At 50.4% G+C, this 22,941-nt stretch overlaps 1 protein-coding gene and 2 pseudogenes across 2 annotated transcripts; 1 reads left to right on the top strand and 2 right to left on the bottom strand.

The window, feature by feature from the left end:
* Positions 1 to 693: 693 nt before the first annotated feature.
* On the bottom strand, positions 694 to 2,299 carry LOC106694375 (annotated as a pseudogene).
* LOC102417058 (HLA class I histocompatibility antigen, A-11 alpha chain-like) lies at positions 887 to 5,592 on the bottom strand. Of its 2 annotated transcripts, XR_002827264.1 has the most exons (8): positions 5,382 to 5,592; positions 4,971 to 5,240; positions 4,464 to 4,739; positions 3,353 to 3,628; positions 3,129 to 3,233; positions 2,662 to 2,694; positions 2,479 to 2,526; positions 887 to 2,327 (listed from the first exon to the last, which is right to left on the bottom strand). XR_002827264.1 is itself a non-coding variant. In XM_023747827.1 (7 exons), the coding sequence occupies exons 1-7, from the start codon at positions 5,449 to 5,451 to the stop codon at positions 2,323 to 2,325; spliced, it is 978 nt and encodes a 325-aa protein (XP_023603595.1). In that variant the 5' UTR covers positions 5,452 to 5,592; the 3' UTR covers positions 887 to 2,322. The 2 variants fall into 2 exon arrangements, 1 of the variants encoding a protein (XP_023603595.1); XM_023747827.1 differs by lacking the exon at positions 3,129 to 3,233.
* A 16,441-nt stretch (positions 5,593 to 22,033) lies between these two features.
* LOC102443282 lies at positions 22,034 to 22,921 on the top strand (annotated as a pseudogene).
* The last annotated feature ends 20 nt before the right edge of the window (positions 22,922 to 22,941 follow it).

The following is a 22,941-nucleotide window of genomic DNA, read 5'->3' as shown; positions in this document are numbered from 1 at the left end:
ACAAGAATGGAAACAGGCACAATCCTCTACACAAACAAACAACAAATGCAGTCCCAGAGGCTGAGGGCAGGACCCAGGCCTGAGCCTAGGCTGACCCGGACACAGGAAGGCCTTGCTGCCCACGGGTTTGGAGATGTTCCTCATTAGGACAATTTACAAGGCCTGGGGAGGTTTGAGTCCCTGTGATGGAAAGTCCTGGTGGGACAAGGTTCTACTGAAGTGAGAAGGACAAAGGAGCAGAGAGGTGACCCAGCTGGAGACACCAGAGAACCAACTGGGCACAGCCCTGACCACACTCGGTCCTCACAGCCTCTCCTGTCCCCCCTGCAGCAGCCTCAGCACAGCAAACACACAGGACCTGACAAGTTCTCAGTGCTTCCCTTTATTTCCTCTCAAATTTAGGATCTTCTCCTTTAATTTATTTTTCAAAATATGTTTTTATTGATTTTCAGAGAGAGAGGAAAGAAGAGGGAGAGACGGACTGAAACATCAATGATGAGAGAGAATTATCCATTGGCTGTCCCTTGCATGACGCTGGTGGGAACTGAGTTGAAATCTGGGCATTTGCCCTGAAAGGGAATCCAGCCATGACCTCTTGGTTCCTGGGTGGACACTCAACCACTGAGGCACACCAGCCGGGCTGTTCTCCTTTAAGGAACCATTCACCCCTTCATAGCAAGAAGTGAAAAAGAATGCATATCCAGACTCTTATTTCAATCAGGCAGTAAGAAGCTGCAGCTGAGCGCACCAGGCAGTAAAAACAGGAATGGGGAGGGCTAGCCCCACCTCTACTGGACAGGAAAGGCTGGAGAGGGGGTGTGGTGGACAGGGGTGGGCCATCCTCCCACCTCCTCACGTTATGCTGATAGGAACACACACATTCAAATGCCCTTTGCAGAAAGAAATCAGAGGTTCTTTTTTTTTTTTTTTTTTCGCCTTGTCTGGGTTTAATTGTTTGTGGAATGTCTGACTGAGAAGGGATTTGCGGATACTCAGCTGTGCAGAGAGGACAGCGGGAAAGCATGGATGGTGGCATGATTTCCATTAAATAAATGCTACACACAGCGGCCCGCAAGGCGGGGAGGGGCGGCCCTGCCCGGGACCCCGCAGGGCGTGGGGGTGCCCTCCTCCCCATGGAGGCGCGGAATGGGGTGTCAGTGGTCATGATCAGAAGGGTTTCGTCCTAGAGCACCGCCCTGCGCTACCATGATCTGGCCGGGCGGGGACGTTGGAAATTCTGGAAGGTTAATGGTCCATAACTGTGAGGGGCCTCTGCGGCCCTGGGGTCCCGTGTCCGGGCAGGCGGGGCGCCTAGATGACCTTCTTCAGACCAGCACAAAGGCCCCACCCATGCCCCTCAGACGTTGGACCAGGCGCCCTTGAAGAAGGCCTTGCCGCCCTCGTCCTTGAAGATCTTCTGCCAGCCGTCCATGGTGCCCGTGTACATGATGTCGGCTCCTTTGCACCCCGACTGCATCATCATCCAAAGGGGTAGGACACCAGGCCTGCCAGGGCCATCACCCACTGGGCGATCATCAGCTGATGAAGATGTGCGTGTTCTTGGGCTCGGGGAGCATGCCTTTGGCCGTGTCCTACACCCCGAAGTAGGCTGCCCGGTAGATGATGATGCCTTGCACGGAGACGTTGAAACCCTGGTACATGCCCCGATGCAATCCGACTTGGTGATGTGCACCAGGCAGGGTTCCAGGCCCTTGAACTGGCGCTTGGGGCCTGATTTCCCCTCGTCGGCCGCCAGCCAGTCCGGGCGAAGTCCAGGGGGTAGATGAAGCAGAGGGAGGTGGCGCCCGAGGCCAGGTTGCCCGCGAAGTGCCTCCAGAACTGGGTGTGCTTGTCCTCGCCCCGCTGGAAGACCTGCTTATACTTATCCTTGAAGGCGAAGTTGAGGGCTTGGGTGAGGAAGTAACAGATGACGTTGGCCATGTTGCTCTGCCAGAAGGACAGCACGCCCTGCTCCTTGGGGATGCGCAGGATGCAGTCCATAATGCCCTTGTACTGCTTGTTGGTCGTGATCTGCTGGCTGGCATGTTGCACCTGCAACAGCAGCTTGACCCGCTTCCCTGGTCATGGAGATGGCGGCAGCGATGCCTCCGGCCAGGAAGTCCTTGGTGAAGGAGACGGCCTGTTTCCTCGTGGCAGCGAGGCTGAGCGGAGCAGAGGTGCAGAGAGGAGCCAGGAGAGTGGGCGCTGCTGGCTCTGCGCTGCAGCTGCCCCGGGACCAAAAGGTCGGGAAACTCAGAGATTCTTGAATCACAAAGTGGGAGCATGAACAAATCTCCCATCACTCAGGCCCAGACAAGTGCCTCACGCTGTGGAAGAAAAAGATCATGAACAAACTCAGTTCAGTGGCTGTAAGTAGTGACCTTCTCAACAGCCCACCACAGGCTCACTATGTCCCACAGAATCCCCATCACCCAGTCCTGTCCCTTTTGCCCCAACCCCTGCTATCGTCAGTCTCACCTTCAGAAGCCGTGAGAGATACATCAGAGCCCTGGGCACCATCGCTGCCTGGGGTAGAACAAAACAGGACGGGGTCAGAGCCCCCGGGAAAGGACACTAAGGGAGTAACTATGGGGGTGAGGTCGCCCATAGGCTCCCATTTGCACTGTCACAAGGTCTCAGGGGTCACCCCTCCATACTCACTGGCAGCTTGAGCATGGCTCCCTCCTTTTCCACCTGTGGAAAGAAAACTACCTGTGAGAAGACAGGGAGGAGGCAGGGCCGTGAGCTCCTAAAGGAGCTCCTAGTCCTGGAGCTCACAGAAGTTTCCAGAACTGTGACTACAGACCCAGGGCAGGATCAGGAAACCTGAGGAAACTACATGTGTGGGCACTTGACCAACCATCCTCTCGGAGGTCTGTCCTCAGCAGGGACCTTCCACCCTGACCTGGGAGTGCTGGGAACCAGGCCCCATCACTAGAATCATCAGGTGATGAATCTGTCCCAATTTCCACACGTGTCTGACTAAGAAGTGAGTGTCAGCAAATAGGGCCCCACACTGGGCAACCACACGTGTGGGATGGTACTTGCCATTAATGAAGCAGAACACACTTCTACCTGGGCGTGCAACCCCCAGTGAGACAAGACACTCAGGCCCACTCCTTCCCTACCTGAGCGCTTCCTCCTCTACATCACAACTCCAGGCACCACAGCTCCAAGGATGACCAGGCCCACAACCAGGCCCACAGTGTGGATGATGGCCCAAGGAGACGGCTCTGGGAAGAGAAGGGGAGGTGAGGGCCCTGACCCCCAGGCCTCAGCCCCGACCCCACTGAAGTCCCCCACAGGCCCCTGCTTCCCTGAGAAGAGGCTCTGTGCCCAGGCCCCTCCTCACCCCATCTCAGGGTCAGGGGCTCGGGCAGCCCCTCGTGCTGCACATGGCACGTGTATCTCTGCTCCTCTCCAGGGGGCACCACCAGGGCCGCCCACTTCTGGAAGGTCCCATCCCCCGCAGGCCTGGTCTCCACCAGCTCCATGTCCTGGGTCTGCTCCTCCCCATCACGCTGCCAGCTCAGGCTGATGTCCGCAGGGTAGAAGCCCAGGGCCCAGCACCTCAGGGTGACCTCACGGTCAGAGATGGGGTGGTGGGTCACGTGTGTCTTTGGAGGGTCTGAGGAGAAGGGGGAGGAAATTCAGGGACTTGGCTTTGTCAGGAGACCCTCTAGCAGCTCTCATGTGACCACCTGAGTGTGGACAGGGCACCTGGAGCGGGCGAGGGAGCACACAAGCACCACCAGCCTGGACAGAGCATCTGGGGATGATATCTCCTCCTTAGAAAGTTCTAGTCAGAGTGACACAGCCCAGGGCAGGAGGCAGGTCTCAGGGGGAGAAAGGGATTTCTGGTCCTGTCCTGGGTGGAGGCCAAAGGACTCAGAAAAGTTGGTGTCAGACCTCAGATACACTGGGTGAGGGGCAGGGAGCAGGGCCTGAGAGAGCACGTCCCCATGGGTCCCAGAGCCCCTGAAGGGTCAATGGGAACCGCTGCTCAGTTCCTTCAGGCTTGGTCTCCCCTCTAATTGTCCCTGAGAGACTGCACCCCTAGGCGTCCCTGAGAGAAGGGCGGGCGTCACTGGATCTGAAAAGCCAGGCGGACTCAATCTCCTGGCCCACAGGTGGGGGGTCTGACACTGATCCTGTGTCCTGTCTCCTTGTTGAGCCCCAGTCGCTGGTCTCGGTCCTGCCCATTGAAGGGGACACAGGCGTAGAAGCCACCATCTTCCACAGCCTCTCGCTGATGATCAGAGAACCATCAGGCTACTGCTGGTGTCTGGGGAACCAAGCAGAGTCACGGGGCAGGCAGGGGGGCTCCAGCCCATGCAGATGGAGATTGGTGAGGGGGTCTTTTCCTGATGAGAGTGGGTCTGACAGGGCCAGTGGGCAACCAGCTGCCAGCATGCTCATTTACTTGAAGGTGAGGGAGGCCCCAGGCCCCAGGCCCCTGGTACCTGTGCGCTGCAGCGCCTCCTTCCCCATCTCCAGGAATCTCCTGAGCCACTCCATGCACTCCTCCTCCAGGTAGTGTCTCCTTTCCTCAGCCTCACCAGTTTCCTCCCACTTGCGCCGGGTGATCTGAGCTGCGGTGTCCGCCGCGGTCCAGGAGCGCAGGTCCTCGTTCAGGGCGATGTAGTCGGTGCCATCATAAGCATACTGGTGGTACCCGCGGAGGAGGCGGCCGTCCGGTCCCATGTCACAGCCCAACAGCAACTGGAGCGTGTGAGACCCTGACCCGTCCCGAGGTCAGTCCTGTCCCCTGACCCCACCCTGCTTCCCACTACCAGGAATTGAACCCAAACTGAAAGTAAAACCGGGTCCAAATCCCCGCGGGCTCCTCCGGGGTGGGAGCTGCACAGGGCCCACAACCTCGGGGTGAAGCTCGGACCCCGACACTCGGGGCGACCCCAGCCCGTCCGAGGGGATGGGGGTGGTGACCGGCCCCGGGCCCCGTGGCTCACCGTCCTCGCTGTGGTTGTAGTAGCCGCGCAGGATCAGCAGGTTCCTTCGGAAAGTGTGTGCGGAGTCCCTGGCGTTCCAGGTGCTCAGGTCCCAGTAGCCCGGCTCCTCCTGCTCCATCCACGGCGCCCGCGGCTCCGCCCTCTGACTCTCGGAGTCGCTGTCGAACCGCTCGAACTGCGTGTCGTCCACGTAGCCCACGATGATGAAGCGGGGACTTAGCTGGTACGGCCGGGACACCGCGGTGTAGAAATACCTCAGGGAGTGGGGGCCTGGGGGGCCGGGAAAGGGGGTCAGGACGGTGGGGTGGGGGTGGGGTGGTGGAGACGCCCTACCCGGGGTTCCGTGCTCCCCGCCGGGTCCCCTCGCTCCTCCTCCCCGCAGAGGACGGTCCCTCCGGACCCCGCACTCACCGGCCCAGGTCTGGGTCAGGGCCAGGGCCCCCCAGAGCAGCAGGAGAGTTGGGGGCCTCATGACCCGCATCTTCCGGGTGTAAGGAGTCTGAGTCCAGCAGACTTGCTAGGAGACTGTGTTGTGCAGTGACCCTAATTGGCTTCTGTCTCACCTGACACCCAATGGGTGTGAGAACTGGGGCAACGTCACTAGGAAGGAGTGCCCCACACAGGCTGTGAGAGGGAGAAATGAAACTGCGGGGAGGTGGGGACTCCCCAACACTGAGTTTCCCGCTTCAGTCTCCGCCCTCGCGCTGTACCCTGAGACCAGGCCTGGGACCTGGGACCTTGCCCTGACCCCTCCCCTGCACGGAGAGCTCTGTCACACCCTCTCCCTCAGTCCTGCCCAGGGGCTGTGTGAGAACCAGGGAGACTCCCCAGGCTGGGACCAGCCCTTTCCTCCCCTTCTCCTCCTGGAACCCCTCTCCCTGGAATGCTCTCTGCCTCCCACCCTCACCTCTGCCCTGGACTCTTCTAGAGGAAAACTCACCCTGGGACCTTGATGCCAGAGAGCGAGCTCCCTGTGAGAGGAGGCGGAGGACAGGGCCTCCTCTGTAATCCTGGAGAAGCTGGGCCTGAAAAGACCAGTGAAGGGCAAGGGGACCACAGTCTTGGGAAGCCTGGACATCAGGAAGCTAATCTGTAAAATGAGTGATTTCAGAGGCTTCATATGCAAAGTGTCTAAACAGCCCTGCAGCCAGAGTTATAAAGCTCCTCAACTCTCCTTCCCACACAGGAAGTGTGTGACTGGGGCTGTTACATTGTGAAGTGACCTGCATTCCCCAGCCCTGAGCTTGTCCCTGTGAGTCCCCCACACCCTCCCTACAAAGGAGCCCAGGGATCCTGTTTGACTGCATTTCAGCAGGAGCCTGTGCATCCTCACAGTCGCAGGTGCTCAGTGGGTCAAAGTGCCCTTCACCAGCGCTCCTGCCCCGCCCATCCTTATGAATTACTCACATGGAAGCAGTGAGCACATTTTATCGGGACACATTATTTTTTAAACTGGTTAACATAAGGTGGCAATTACTTTTTAGGCAGCCCCACAGAATGTATTAAGTAACAATGGCAAGGAACATGCTGCTAGCTCTGTAGGTATATTTACTATAGATCTATAAAGCAGATTTAAATCTGAGAGTTTCACTGTTTTAGAATATCTACCTCCACTTCTTTTCCTCACCCCTGCTTCTCCAGCCCTTCTCTAACTCTCATCCCTCAGGCCTCTTCACCCCTTTGTCTCTATCACCCTCCCACCCTAGACTGTGGCATTAGCAGCACCTCCTCACCTGCCACCCAGGGACTATTCCCCCCACAGGGTCAGCAATCCTGCTAATGTGAGTCAGGTTGTGTCATTTCCTCTCTAAAAATGCACCAGTGACTCAGTCTCATTCTGGGAAGCCTCTAACAAGTAAGACACAGAAGCACAAGGGCTTTGGGCTGTTCAGGTCAAAGTTGTCTCCCAGCACATGAAGCTGCTTCTGGTACATAGTAGACATTAAATTAATTGTTGTTGAATGAATGAATGAATGTCAATTGTATTACATTTTTAATTGTATTAAATAAAATCATAAAAAATACAAAAATGTTAGCAAAGATTTTAGTACACATACATGTAATACTGCTGTGCATATCAGTTCATAAATTTATTCTGAGGGAAAAATGCTGTGTGCTTCTCTGTGGCAGAGTTGAGCCTGTGTATTATATAAATGCTGTGTCACATATAAACACAACTATATAAACATCACCACAGACTCGTGGCTCAAAACAGCCCTCATTTATTTGCTAACATTACCTTAATGGTAAATGCAGGTGTGGTGTGGATGGGTTCTCTGATCAGAGTCACAAAGCTTTGCCCTCATCCTGAGCTCAGACCCTTGTCTAAGCTTATATACAGACTAGTAGCTGAGCTAGTAGCTTGCCAGTAGCTCACTGCCTGGCCCTCGCACCCCCTACCCCATGCCCCCCCACATAGCTTGCTGCCCTGCCCCCTCCTGTAGCTCTCCACTTCCCACTTGCAGCTAGCTGCCGCACCCTCCTGCTGATCCTTGATCCAGTGGTTATGATGTCGGTTGGTCCGTCGGTCGTTATGCTTCACGGGCAGGTGTAATGACCATTTGCATATTACATCTTTATTATATAGGATTGTCAGCAGAATTCAGTTTCTTCAGTTGTGGGTCTGAGGTCCCTGTTTCCTTGACAACTGTCAGGGAGGAGGAGCCTGGGGAGGGCTGCTCCCAACACGTGGTGGCACCAGCAGTCTTTACCATGTGGCCCTTTGTTTTCAAAGCCCCCAGTGGGGAAGATGGCTCACATTGAAGTCCTCTCACACTTGGGATCTCCTTTGATCAGGAGGAACCCCAATCAGCTCTCATCTCATTGGGACAATGCCATCCAGGGCAGTCTAAAGGTCAACTGATTTGAGACCTACTTCCATCTGCAAAATCTCTTCCCAGCAGCCCTAGGTTAGTGTTTGGTTGAATGACTGGGGAAGATGAATAACCAGGTTGGTTACTGGGAACCATCAGAGCACGAACTGTCCTTCCGCTAGTGTTTATTGGTTATGGTTGGAAATGGAAGTGCAAATAAATAGATTGTTGTCAATGGTAATAAAATGCATCCTGCCTATTAGCCATGGAAATTCTCCTCCTCCTCCTCCTCCTCCTCCTCCTCCTCCTCCTCCTCCTCTTCCTCCTCTTCCTCCTCCTGTTCCTCCTCCTTCTCCTCTTTCTCCTCCTTTTCCTCCTTCTCAGGCTCCCTCTCCCACTCTCTCCTGCTCCTTCTTCTTCTGTTTCTTCTTTTTTCTTACCCACGTAAATTCTTACATCTTAAAAGGAAATTATATGTTTATATATCTTATAATCATTTCCCAACAAATGAAAATTAAAGTGCAATCATTCATTCTCCCTTTGGAATCTGTTTTAGTCATGTATTGCAGCATAACAAATTACTTAACACTAAATATTGTTTAGGATTTTGCAAGTCAATGCTTCCTTTACCTGATTATTTTCTTCAATACTTTAAATTACACGTTGGAAAGAATGGTTAAATGAGACAGAGTAAGAAGGAACAATAATATTTGTAAGTCGTTTTTAGAGAGACCTTTAGAGGTAATGTTCCCTATAGTAAGTGACAGCACAGTTGAGAACACACAGTAGCTAGATCAAAGAGTTTAAAGACTGGGCATCTCAAATAGGGGATTCCTGTTCGTGTTGAATTGGTGCCATCAAATAACAGTTGACACTCACAGATGTAATCTCTATCCCATCCCCCAGATGTAACCTCTATCCTGAGTCCTATGCTTCTTATACTCTTGAGAATCTCTAAAGATTTTCAATAAGTGTGTACTTATCTTCAAACCGAATGTTATTTCGTTTTGCCAGTTTTTAAATTTCCTGTACAGAGGACTGGTACTGCATGGACACACTGAGACCCAGCATTACCTAAGACAGTCATCTCTCACCTGTGAGGCTGTGCTTACACTTTCAGTGCTGAAGTCTTACATTTTATAGTGAAATTTTGCTATTTTCCTATTGATGAATATGTGGCTATTCCAGTTTGGCTGTAACCAAGAGTGTATATGTCTCCTGGGGCACAAGGCAAGAATTTCCCCAGAGCAGGTGGGCAGGGGTGGGGATGCTGGGCCCTGTGAGGCCTGTATGGTAACCAGACTCCATGACGCTCAGGTGATTTCCAAAGTGCTCCTGGCACACTGTCATTTCTGATGTGGACAGCGTGGCACAGTGTTAGAGGTTTCTCTTTGTCCTTCAGCACAATTACAGCCCTTACTCCACAGACAGGAACCCAATGTGAAGGTCACACCAAGGACCACCTATGCTGATGCCGATTCTGTATGTGGAAAGTGGGACCGTAACCCTGGGACTCATCCATGGAGCCAGCAGTCACACTGGGAGCTTGCATCTGTAAACCCCGCTGTCATAATGGCAATGGTGATGCTGTGAGAATCGGGTGTCAATGCCAAGTCTAACCCAATGTGCAATACTCAGTTTTGGCCATTTCTCTCCCTGGTGGAGAGTCACTGGAGTAAGGGCTGCATGTTCCCGTGCAGAAGGGTTGAGGGGATTGTCCCAGCACTTACCACGGCTTCTCAGGGCCGACCTCCTAGGGCAGGGGTGGGCAACCTTTTTGTGAGTGCGTGCCAAAAACCAGCAAAATCTCTGACTCAAAATTCTTCTGCATGCCAACCCTAATTTTTTGAGAACATGTTACGCCTACTTGTTATCTCTTAAGGTGTACATATGTGAAGAACCTTGAAGAAATAATAAAATTCATTCGAGCGACAAAAACACAGTATATGATGATGAAAAATACATTTATTTTTAAATGTATACATGTACACTGATAGTCTGACAGAAAACTTTATGACTCCGTTTGATATTATCAGTGGGACTTTTGCTGCTGCACCACTGATGACAGAGATTTTACATCAGGTTTATATTTTGTGACCTTCAGAGATATGCACGAGCTACTACTTTCATCCATCAGGCTACTCCTATTACGAGACTTAATAAAATTCATCACTGAGAACAAAGATTCACAATTGTAAATGGAAGATTATAAGAGAGGGTTTCCCATGCCAGCAAAAGTTACTGGCGTGCCATGTTTGGCACGCGTGCCAGGAGCTGCCCACCCCTGTCCTAGGGATTTGGACACCTCTTCAGCCAAAAGAGTCTCATTTGAACATTGGCTGAGGCTTGGGTACTCAGCAAGGGACCCTGGCTTTTTATTGGGCCAAACACCCTCAGCCTCCTGCCCCTAATTCTTGCCCTGTTATCTACAGTAAGCACCATTCTTGTGGACTACCCTCCGCCATGGTCTGAATTCATATGTTTAAATCCTAACCCCCACGGTGCTAATATTAGGAGGCGGGGCCTTTGGGAGGCTGGAGCCCTCATGAATGGGATTAGTGCTCTCATAAGAGAGAGAACCCCTCCCACCTTCCGCCACCTGATGTCACAGCTAGAAGGTACCATCTGTGAGAAAACAGGCTTTCCCCAGATCCCGATTCTGCCAGGGCCTTGATCTTGATCCCAACCTCCAGAACTGTGAGAAATAGACTTTTGTCGTGTATAAGCCACCCAGTTATGATATTTGTTGTAGCAGCCAATACGCACTAAGACGCAGTCTGTTCTGACCCAAGCGTCCCTCTGCATCAGCTTCTCCACAGCTCCCTGCAGGTCCAGTGCCCGCCCTGCCTGCTCCACTGGGGTTGTGGTGGTGGTTGTGGCTTCTGGCTGTGGTTGGTTAACTGTCACCCCTTGGTCCCTATGTCTTCAGGGTCATATCCTTGCCCTGATTTCACGAGCCAACTCTGGGACCACCTTTCCTACTGTCATCCCAGCTGCAGAGGACACAACACCTTGCTGATGGCTGTGGTGAAAGGTGAGCCTTCTGGGCCCCCTTGTGGAGCACAGTCCTCCGGTGGGTGTCCTAGCCTCACATCCTCCACCACGTGCCAGGGAAACTAAGTCATGTCGACCCCCATGTTGCAGTTGGACCTAATTTGCAGGACCACCTGTGTGACATATGTGGCATGTGTCAGCCCCCTTCCCCTTCCCAGGTGTGGTCTGTTCTCACATGTGTGCAATTCTGAAGGACCTCATGGGAGAGATGGACCAGTGCATCAATATATTTTATTGATTTTTTTACAGAGAGGAAGGGAGAGGGATAGAGAGTTAGAAACATCGATGAGAAAGAATTATCGACCAGCTGCCTCCTGCACATCTCCTACTGGGGGTGTGCCCGCAACCAACGTACATGCCCTTGACTGGAATCGAACCCGGGACCTTTCAGTCCGCAGGTCGACACTCTATCCACTGAGCCAAACCGGTTTCAGCTGGACCTAATTTTTTCCAGGTTATGAAGAGCTAGCCCTGCAGGGAGGCCCCATGTCCTGGGGTTCTTGATAAACCTACAGCCTGTGAAAGTGCCTGACACTTTCACATGACCCAGTCTGACATCCTGGCCCCTTGTTTCAGCACCCACACAACCCAATCCCAGAAGTGCTCCCTGGGCTCCTGCAGGTATGTGCTGCCCCTTCCTTGCCAGGATACCCATTGCATCAGAGGGCGAGAGCTCTGCGGCATCTGCCAGCAGAGGGATGAGCTAACCTTTACTAGAGAAGGACAAGCCTCCGCTCCATGCCCAGAGGGTGCAGAGGGCATCCATGACGATAAACCTGTTCCATCCAGTTTGCAGAATCCTGGCTTCTGCCCACCAGGGCCCTGACTTTCACATAACAGACCTGCCTTGGCTGAGTATCTAAAATCTCTAGATGTTATGTGACCCCCAGAATTATGCCTTTAGCTGCCATCCAACTCTACCTGCCCTCCTGTGCAGGAGATAAGGTTTCTCTGTGATCCCCAGCGGAGGATCTCACACTAGCTAGCAAAGATTTGTTCTCCCCCTCAGATTCCCATTGTCCTTCTCTAGGGCCTCAGCACAGCTTGTAGAAGCAGTCATCTCCCTGTCTTTGTCGGTAGCCCAATCCCAATTTTTTTTCAAAGGCTTCTGTTACAGAGAACCGGAATAAATCAAGCAATGCTCAGAGAATTTGGAGTTACACTTTATTCACTGCGGTGGGCTTAGAGAAAATGAATTCAAATTCTAAGCAGAGCTACAAGCAGAACTTCCCTTTTTATGAAAGAGCCAGCCCTATGTGTGCTTAGTGGTTATCTTGCTGGTAGCCTTGAAAACTACACAGTTCTATCCAATTAAAAAATGCACCTGGCATGGCATTGAGAGTATGGGCGTATCTAGCCTCTGGCCTACAAGGCTGGACAGCTAAGTTTATCTTCCTCATTATTCAAGCAGGCTAAAGCAGGCTAGAAAGCAAAGTTATTTTTTAGAATAAGAGGCCGTCTAAAGAATAGCAGAGAATTCCAAACAGTAGTTTTACAAAATAGCGGTTAGCCTTCTCACTTCTATCTTCACACCTCTGATAGCATTCCCCCAAAGCAGAACATTGTCTCAGGTGATCACCAGTGACATCTAGCAGTTCCACAGCCCCACCTACCAACCTGGACGCTGTCCTCTTGGTCTGCAGGCAAGGGGTGAGCTAGTCTTAAATCCCTACCTGTTGCCTGTGTTCTTGGACCACTCATGATGCTACTTATGTTAGTGAGGGTCCTGTGAGGTGCAGACACCAATGCAGTAATACATGTGTAAGATATTATTGGAGGAAACACCTGCAAGAAAAAATGGGGAGGGAGCCAAAAAGATGGAAGAGCCATCAAATCTCAATGGGTGCCTGCATCCCAGTGAGGGAGAGAGAATGAAGGTTGGCTGAAGGCCTCCTAGACCCAGGGCAGAGGAAGGAAAGAGCAGGGAGGGTGTCCGGGAGCCGGGAGCCCAAGTCAGCCTACAGAGGAGCAATGGTCCTGCCCTAGTTGCCCTTCTGTTCCCAATCTGTGACGGGAAGAAGCCTGTGAAGAGCGAGGTCCCTGAACAAAGGAGGCATCAGAGTTGAGAGCCCAGCAGCGAGACCACCAGCCAGTTATAGCCCCCAGGCTTGGGTCTGGGCGCTTGTTCTCATGCTGCCACCTGGTCTAGTGGAGGGAGAAAATGATGAGAGGAAAAGGGAAGAACTGCTGGAGCAGCACCTTTAGCAGACAAGAAGGAACGAGGTCACGTGGACAGCTGACATTTCTCTTTGCTCTGGTCTGAGTCCCTTTGGGCCCGCTCTGTTCTTGGTCCCATGGGGGAATCAAGGTGTTATGATTGTTTTGCCCATCTGTTTCATCCTCTTCAAGTTAATCTCTCTCTCTCTCTCTCTCTCTCTTTACTATCTAACATAGTGGTTTTAAATATTTATGCATTAGTGAATGAATGAGTCAACAAATAAAATGAACTGTGGGCTTGGAACGTTAATGAAACTCTCATGTGCTTATGAAATGTGCATTTTAAATAGCCATCTCTAAAAAAATAACAAATAAAACAGAAATAAATAAATAACCATCTCTGTTAGCATGTTAAAAAGAATTTCTCAAATTTAAAAACCAGATCTAGTGTATTACATAACTGCTGAGATGTCACTTAATTGCATATGTGGTGGGCTGCAGATGTGTTTTTATTTATTTATTTATTTATTTATTTATTTATTTATTTATTTATTTTTTATATACATATATGTATATATGTGTGTGTACATTTATTATTATTATTATTATTATTATTATTATTACACAGAGGAAGGGAAGGGAGAGAGAGAATTATTGATCAGCTGCCTCCTGCACGCTGCACACTGGGGATTGAGCCTGCAACCCCTGGCATGTGTCGAATCCGGTAATCAACTGTGATCTCCTGGTTGATAGGTGGATGCTCAGCCACAGAGCCATGCCGGCTGGGCTGCACATGTGTTTTTAAATAGGATGCTCACCTGTTTGCTCATCCCATCCGGGGAGAACTGGGAAAGGGTCAGCCACCCATGAGAAGCAAAGTCCTGCTGCAGCCCAGCCCTAAATAAGGGAGCCCTAAATAAGAGGAAAGTAGGATGGAGGCTCAAGGAGCAAGAAGGGGCTGCCTTAGGGGCGATCTGCCTGCTACCTCTGTCACCATAGTGATGGCCAGAATAACTGGTCCATCTGGTGAGTTCTGTCCTTCCTCCTGCCCACTGGAGCTGGGGGCAGAGGGGAAGGGATGGGCTAGCCTCTGGGGCCCCCAGAGAAGACTTGTGTCTACATTGTCATTGCTAAGGCGAGATCCCACTTCTTGGCTCGGGTATCTGACCTGCCTCCTCCCCTGGTGCCTGGTGCCCCAGTGCCTGGGCCTAGAAGTCTTTCAGCCCAGAAGTCTTTCTCATTCTGCCAGCCATATGCCTCTCCCCACCCAACTGCCCAGTTCCCATGTGTTCCCGGCATTGTAATCAGTTAGTCCCAGCTTCTCCTCCACATTTATCAGTCAGGGAACATTTGTCAGTTTAGAAAAATAATTTTGAGACTTTTGGAGGTGACATTTACCCTTTTAGAGTGGAATCTTACCTGCTGTGATGAAACAGTACTAGTCACCATGGGCAGCCTGTGCTCGCCTCCTGCCGGACATGGCTCAGTATCACCCAGACACTGCTCTAGCTTCCTCTCTCCCAGCCTCTTCCCTCTCCAATTCCAGGAAGGGCAAATAGACACAAGTGATGAATGGGTTCTTTGGGTGATTTAAATAGTCATTATTGTACAAGAACAATAGTCTTTGTGGAACCCTTGAAGGAACACTCAGTTGACTAGCATCGTTTTCAACGATGTAGGTAAAGTCATCTCTGATTCAAAAGGGAATATTTAAAAAATAACTACTGGGGCTGTCCGAGGGGCGATATGTCGCGAGAGGAACATGCTGCAGGTGTGGGCTCAGGTCCCAGCTCTGCCACTCAGCTGTGATCTTGAGCACAAAGGACCTAAGCTTCCAGTTCCTGAAATGTCAACTAGTCATAACACTGTTATAACACCTTGCAGGACCACCTGTGTGACATATGTGGCATGTGTCAGCCCCCTTCCCCTTCCCAGGTGTGGTCTGTTCTCACATGTGTGCAATTCTGAAGGACCTCATGGGAGAGATGGACCAGTGCAGCCCATGGCCATGGGAAAATCTCAAGAGGAGGAGCCATTTGACTGGACCTTAGTGGTTGAAAGGTTTTGTTGCCTGTTTGAGGGCTAAATCTTCCCGTTTCCCGTTTTCCCCAGTGGATTTATTTACTTGGGAGATAAGAATGGCCAAAGAGTAGGTACACAAAAACTCACACCCACAGTCCCTTCTGCAACTGCCCAGGTGGTGTGACAGGGAGGACTTGGGACTGTGGCCAACAGCCCTGGGGTAGTGAGTGTGGTGAAGGGGGAGCCCCAGTCCGGAAAACTCATTTCAAAGTGTCAGAGCTAAAAGGATGTCGCCTCCATGAGTGGTTTCTTCAAGCTGGTCTGCTGCCTCACTTGCTCACTAGGGTTGACCCCTCCTTAAGCCCATGTCTGCCCTCTGAGGCCTGTTCCCCTCTGCCCTGTCTGAGGTTGGGGACAGAGCAGGAAGGGTAGGTAGGGCGTTGTACAGTCGCCCTGCCCACTCTCCCCACATCCTCCGTGACGCCACCTCCTGTGGCAGCAGGTTTTTAGTGAACATTTGTTCTGGGCAGGTGCTCTGGTAATCTACCCTCATCCCTTCCACACACCTGCCCATCTGATCTCTTTCTCACAAATCTCAGTGCACCTGCTGCCCTCCACCCATCACCCAGACCAGTGATGGCAAACCTATGACACGCGTGTCAGAGGTGACAGGCGAACTCATTTTTTTGGTTGATTTTTCTTTGTTAAATGGCATTTAAATATATAAAATAAATATCAAAAATATAAGTCTTTGTTTTACTATGGTTGCAAATATCAAAAAATTTCTATATGTGACACGGCACCAGAGTTAAGTTAGGGGTTTTTCAAAATGCTGACACGCCGAGCTCAAAAGGTTCACCATCACTGACCCAGACCCTGTGCTCTCTGTTACCCCAGGTCGGGGTTTACTCGGTAGCTGCCACCACTGCCCATTGTCCCACAGAACAGTTTTCCTGCTTCCTGGCCAGCAACTCCTGCTGGGAACACACTTTCTCCTTCTGGGCCTGGGGGGGGGGGGGAGGCGTGGGGACGGGCGGGAGAGGGGGGTGACAGTGAAGGGATGGGTGGAGAGGGATCGAGGGTCAGTGCTACCCTGGGTGTCCTAACCCCACTGTTGGTCCTACTGCAGGTGACATGCTTTCTGGGACAGAGGAGGACATAGGAGAGCCCCTTCCCCAGTCTCATCTGGGACTTGTCCCTACACAGCATCCTGCCTGACAAACCCCAGAGCCATAACCCCTGTGTGTGACAGAGTTGGACATGGTTGGTGGCTTCCTTGCACCCCCAGGGCCTTTCCCTGGTTTCTCTGCACCTTCAGTTCCCTGGGAGCATGTATCCTGGGCCTGCCATGGGGTGAGATACTGCAGCTTCTGATCCTGCCAGGAGGTGGGTCTAGAGAGCACTGGCCTCACCTGGGGGCACTTATTAAGCCTACAGCGTGGGACACAGGGAACAAGGATGGTCAGTGCTCGCTATGGGGCTGATTTACTCTGAACTATTCCTCACGTCACCTGCATGCCACTGCTCACCTCCTTAGACACTCCTCTCTTATTTCACCCGGAAATCTGACCACTTCCGGGCTCTGACCTTGGGGTCCCTTCTTCCTCTAGGCAGCAGCAAAGACCCAACTCCCACCAGGCCCACTGTTTGCAGGAGTTTGCACAGTAAAGGTGCTAAGCCCTTCGTGACTCAATGTCCTTCACTCCACAGCACAGACACATCTAAGGTGGGGCTGGGTCCAGGAAAAGGACAAGCACAGGCTCATCTGGACTGTACCCACTGGTGCCCCGGTCCCCACCCTCCCAGCTCCACTTCTCCCCCCATTTTCTTTCAGGAGCAGCCACACCACTTTGGAGATCCCCAATGTGCTAGCTGGTTTACTCACGTCTCAATCCCAGCTGGGGGTTAAGGTCCTATCTCTCCCACCAGGCACCTGGCCCAGAGCAAAGTGTGGGGACGTGGATGTGTATCTGTGTCAGTTGGGGATTCTAACATAAACTTCCCCCCATGATCTTGGTGGGGCACTGGAACTAGAAGTTGAGAGGTGCTCTGAGGAGGTGATACAGGAAACTAGAAGTCACAATATTCAATTTTGCAGAAGGGGCAGCTGGAGGAGGAGGAGGCCATTTCCTGTTCCTCACTCCCTCTCTGACGCTGGCCTAAGGTGCTGGATGTGAGGGAGGATGCAGTAGGTGCCCCGTGGGCCTGACCTCAGCTTGTCCTCACTGCCCTCTCCTGACCATCACTGGTCATGGGCTGGCCCCCCTGGCTCCGTGGAAGGGCCTCCACCTGCCTTTGATGTTGAAATCTCTCTCTCTCTCTCTCTCTCTCTCTCTCTCCCTATTTTTTAATTCTTGTTTTTGTCTTTTTTTGTGTGAAAAATTAACATAAAATACTATATTAGTTTCAGGTGTTGCTAAGAGAATGAAAGTTCTCATTACAAGAAAAAAATTGCAACTATGCATGGTTACAGATGTTAACTAGACTTACTGTGATGACCATCTTACAAATATATACAAATATCAAATGTTTCTGTTTACTCCCAAAATGCTATCTTGACCCCTCTGTGAGAACCTTGTCCTTCCAAAATCATTCCAGACCACCATGTACTATTGTGTGCAACACACACACACACACACACACACACACACACACACACACGTCTTCTCTTCCTGAGCCAGGCCCTCCAAGAGCAGCAGGTCTGCACTCACCTGGGGTCTCTCTGCCCTGAGCCAAAGGGGAGCTCAACACCACCAAGGACACCATCAGAGCTGCCATCCAGGGGGCCCCAGTGACTGCAGGACCACCATCCTGGAGCCTTTGAAAGGACGGGCCAGCCGAGAGAATCCCAGTCACAGCAGTGCTCACTCCTGGGCCTCCCTCCTAAACTATTAGAGTTAATGAGCCAGGACAGCCTCCTGCATCCCCTGGGTGTGGCCAGATTCTAAAAAGGAACCAATTAGTAGGAATGGTCACTGTCCAGGCAGAGGGTTGGGGTAAAGCTCAGGATCCTCCAGGGATTAAGATTCACTGAAGACAATGTTAGAACAGGGATCCTTCCTGAGCCACTGGTGCCTCATGGGGTTTGTTTATGCTTTCCTTGATCTGGAGCAGATACCAGGCATACCATTCCCCTCCATGGTGACAGCAATTCCCCGCCAAACCCCCACCCCCGCATGTTCTGGGAAGAAGTCCTAAGCAGTGTGTTAAAGATCCAGGGGGATTAGCCCCCCTACCTCAACACTCTGAGCACCATCCTTTCTTTGCATTTCAGTATTATTTTTTATAATTTTAAAATACCAAATCATTCTCCCAAACAAATTTACAGATGGTTCCTGGTAGGTGGTAAATATCCTCTTACCTAAATACAAAGCCTAAGGGACAAAATGAGTATGTTTCCAACAAAAAATTGTACCATAAAGATGTGGATACAGTAAACAAAACACTTAAAATTATTTAACTAGAGTTATCTATTTCAGCGAGGATGTGTTACAGGAAGGCAATCACACAGGTTTGAGTGACATTTCCTGTCTGTCAGGCCTCTCTGGCTACTTCCTGGCTCTCTGAACATGGACCAGTTGTGTAAACATCGGTGACTTAGTTTCCTCTCCTTTAGAATGGAGATGATTGTGGAGCCTATGTAACTGGTTTAACTGTAAATCTAATTGGGATAGCCGAAACCGGTTTGGCTCAGTGGATAGAGCGTCGGCCTGCGGACTGAGGGGTCCCAGGTTCGATTCCGGTCAAGGGCATGTACCTGGGTTGCGGGCACATCCCCAGTAGGGGATGTGCAAGAGGCGGCTGATCGATGTTTCTCTCTCATCGATGTTTCTGACTCTCTATCTCTCTCCCTTTCTCTCTGTAAAAAAAAATCAATAAAATATATTAAAAAAAAATCTAATTGGGATAAACTCAGGATTTGTGATTCTCATAAAACAGAGCCTTGCGCATAGGAAGATATCAAGAAATGTTTATTATAATACAAGACTAGTTCAAAGCAGAGAAATATTTGTTGGTTGTTGAATAAATATAACATAATTACTTTTAGTAAGTTCTATCATTTTGTTAATAAGTAACAGGCTTTTATTACACTTCTACACAAATTTATGATAAAATAAATAATTTATGAAGCAAAGAATAAACTTCACATTCAGTGGGAAAATATTAGAGAAAGACATAAAGATAAACATTTAAAAAGAAATAAAAGGATAATTAGAAATTGAAAGATCAGACGGAGGCCTAAAACCAGGACTACAGGCTTTATTAGAGGAGAAGCACCTGCCGGGCTGTCTCGCAAGGGGAGAACAGCAACACGTGCAGGGGTGGGCACGCCTTTTGAGGGGTGGAATGGGAACGGGTGGGGGGCTTAGTGTACTTGGCACACACTGATTGGTGGCTTACTGCATTGTCCATATAGGACAAGGGCTTAGGGTATTTGGCAGGTGTGGATTGGTGGTCCAATGTACAGTCCATATAAGGTACCTGGTTAGTCACTCAGGTATTTCTGGGCTGCAGGTTGCGTCATACCCGCCCACCGGTTGGGGGAAGGGAGGATCTATCAGAAATAAAGTAATTTAAAATTTTACATTTTGATTATATGCCTGGAAACATCCATCCATTATCAAATTCCTCCAAAATTATCAAAAGTATAAAATGATAAATATAATACATTTGATAACAATAAAATGAATTCCTATATGATACTAAGAATCAACATGAAATTATAAAGATAATTATCTATTCGGAACAGTAATTAGACATAAAAAATACTCAAGGGTCCACTTCAATAACATATTTCCAAGAACCCCCATTAAAAGGAAGGTGATCATAATGTCTCCTTTTAGGGTTCTGCTTCGAATCTCCCATCTCAACGCAGGCCCTGACAGCCCTCTCACCTGCTTTCCCAGCAGAGCCAGCATCTTGTTGCCCATAGAGGTGCCCCTTCCCAGGTTGTCTGATTGGCTGAGCCCCATTCTGCTGACTCCTCTCCCACTCCTCCCTCCACAGAGGAGGGAAGTAAGTGCAGGAGTCAGCTCCTCCCTGCCCTTCCCTGCCTCCTCTCCTCACTATCTGGCTCCTGCGGCCACAGCTGATGCTCCAGGAATAGTAAGGAAAAGAAGACAAGCCTGCCCTGCCCTGAGTGAGGAGGGTTGAAGGAAGCGGTGCAGGCCTGTGGTCACAGGACTCACGGTTGATTTGCCACATCCCCTGGCCACCCCCACTTCATTGCTCCATCTTTTCTGCACAGTAGGAAGGAGAGTGAGAAGCTAGGGAACTTCCTGGGCCAGTGGGATGGGGACACTGAGACAGATAATTAAACAAGGCAAACAATTTGAACCACTACAGCCAGCTAGTGAACTGCAAGACCTTATCTTCTCTAACCAAGGACACTCCCTTCCCTAATTGGAGAGGACATAGCTTAAATCACCCTGGCCAGGGAAAATAGAGAACAAAGGCCCAACTAGTGCCATTATTGCCAGCTAATCCCAAGGACAGATGAAGCTGGGGTGCAAATAACAAAAACCGATCACAGCCAGATGACCCAAGATAAAATTAAAACATTAAAGCCGACCAAAGAATAATCCCAAACTCCCTATAGGCTCCTTTTGATGTATGAGCATATTAAAAACGCACCTGGAAAGCTGATGAATATTTCACTGGGACCCTCCCCTATGATTGTCGCCTGCAGGAAAAAAGATTAAAAAAAACAACCCAAGACAAAGACCCAGTGCAGCTCACTGTAGAGCACGTCCATGCCCCTTCGAAGGCATGAAGTTTTGACCTCCTCCTAAACTCTAAGGGTCCCCAGGAGACTTGCTGCCAGAGGAGCAGTGGGCAGCGGGATCTCATCCTGGGCTCACCCCCTGACCCTGTCTCCAAGGCCCGCTTTCTCTCACTTACCAGTGAGCTAACAGCAGCCCTGCCCTGGCTACTTCTTTCTTCTGTTTCTAGTGTTAACGCAAAAACATTCAAACCTGTTAAGAATTGTTGTGAGTTCATTTGAGCCAAACTGTCAACAATTGCCAGGAAGCAGAATCTCAACGGATTGGGATAATGCTCCAGAGAATGGCGGTTTTTCACCTTGTTTTATAGACATAAGTGGGATACATGAAATCCATTGGTGATAGGTTAGGAAGGCGGGAGAAAGCAAAGCGGGGAAACCTCTGGGATTGGATAAAAAGTAAAATGATAGACACATACTTCTTTTACTTAGGTGAGTGCAGGATAGTTAATAAACGATTAACATGATAACAATAACAATGAAAGAATTTATGGTCTCTGGCGCATTTGATTGTGCCCTCAGAGGTCCAGAAAAACGGAAGTTACAAGTTACCCAGACATGTCATAGTTATGTTTTTGTAGATGCAAAAAGACAATAGGCTCAGTTAAATGGACCTTGTTAGTGAAGATACTGGCCTAGGACATAACTACCCACCATAACTGCTTTTAGTTAAATTTCAGACCATCCTTTGGGTTGCTTCAGGTCTTTAAGTTTGCAGGACCGCCATGCAGGCCTTTCCTGAGCTTGTCAGGTTCCCACGTGGCCTTTTTTTCATCCACTCTAGGGAGCCAAAGCCAAAGCCACCTAGGCTCTCTCCTGTTGCTTCTTCTCCCCCAAGTCCTTCCTTTGTTTCACTGCCCCCAGCTTTAATAAATGTCCTCGCAAAAGCTCCTGGACTCATTTCATGAAATCTTTGCTACACCAAGTCAGGTAACACTGCACCAGCGATTTGCAACCTTCTCCATCTCCTGGCACACACCAAGTAATGACTGAAATTGTGCAGCACACACTGCAGCCAGCCTGAGGCAGACCCGCTCTGTGTCAGACCCTGTCCTGTAACACACAGACCCCTCTACATATCCTTCTGAGTCAGTCACACCCGTCTGCACCTTCAGCCTCCACTCTCTTGGAAATGAGGGGAGCTGGTCCCAGATGCAGGGCATGATTTGGGTGGGAGCTGTGACAGGGGAGCGTGGCACTGGGCGCTGACTGGGACAGGGGTGGGGGCAAACAGGATGCAGGAGCTGCTCATGAGCAGTGAGAGAGGCAGCTCAGTGGGTGAAACATCTGCTGAGCCCTGAGCCTGTGCCTCGCGGGGTCTCACTCTGCATCAGCGATTTGCACTTTTCCATCTCATGGCGCGCACACTAATGACTGCAATTCTGCAGCTCACCAAAAGTATAGTGTACTTTTCCAATCGGATTCTTTAAAGAAGTATAATTTGGATTCATTCACACCGGATGGCCATTTTGTGTCGGTTGTTGACATTTTTTTTCATTTGACAATCTAAGGGAAAAGAGGTCAGTGCCCCTGAGTAAAGTCCGGTATTGCATGTTTTAAAAATTGGGGCGCCCAAGGGTGGAAGTAGAATGTCCAAGGCTGCAGTCATGGCGCAGGAAGAGGAAGATATTCGGGACGACAGTTTGAATGAGAAGCAGAAGGCAACCAAGGCCAAGTGTCCTCCAGGCAATGGAAGTACGAGTACTGGATCCTACAGTGGGTGTCCAGGCACATGCGTGGGGAGATGCTCCGGAGAAGCTTTGGAGCAACGTGCAATGGCCACGTTTGGGTCCATGACAGATACTGAGACAGTAGAGCCCCTCCTAGCAATTCAAGTAGAAACACAAGGAGCGGGTTTCTGTTTCACTTTTTGGATGATTGGCTTTGTAAGTTCAGTGCTGAGGAATTCTTCCTGCCTCAGGAAGTGAAAGTACTTATTCTTAAGCAAGTAAATGTCAAATTATGGTCAATTGGGTGTGGAGAAGAGTTCTCATTGCCCAAGCATCCTCAGGGAATGGAAGTCAAGGCAGTAACATAGTCAGCCATGCAGGTCTACACTGAAGGGAAGCCAGAGGGTTTGTGATCATTGACATTTAAGATAAAGAAGAAACTCCTATGAAGAACTGTTTAGTTTTCTCTTCCT

This window comes from Myotis lucifugus, unplaced genomic scaffold, assembly GCF_000147115.1.
Source record: "Myotis lucifugus unplaced genomic scaffold, Myoluc2.0 scaffold_1005, whole genome shotgun sequence".
Taxonomy (NCBI): Eukaryota; Metazoa; Chordata; class Mammalia; order Chiroptera; family Vespertilionidae; genus Myotis; species Myotis lucifugus.
Note: the sequence above shows the minus strand (reverse complement) of the source record. Positions and strands in the feature narration are given on the sequence as shown.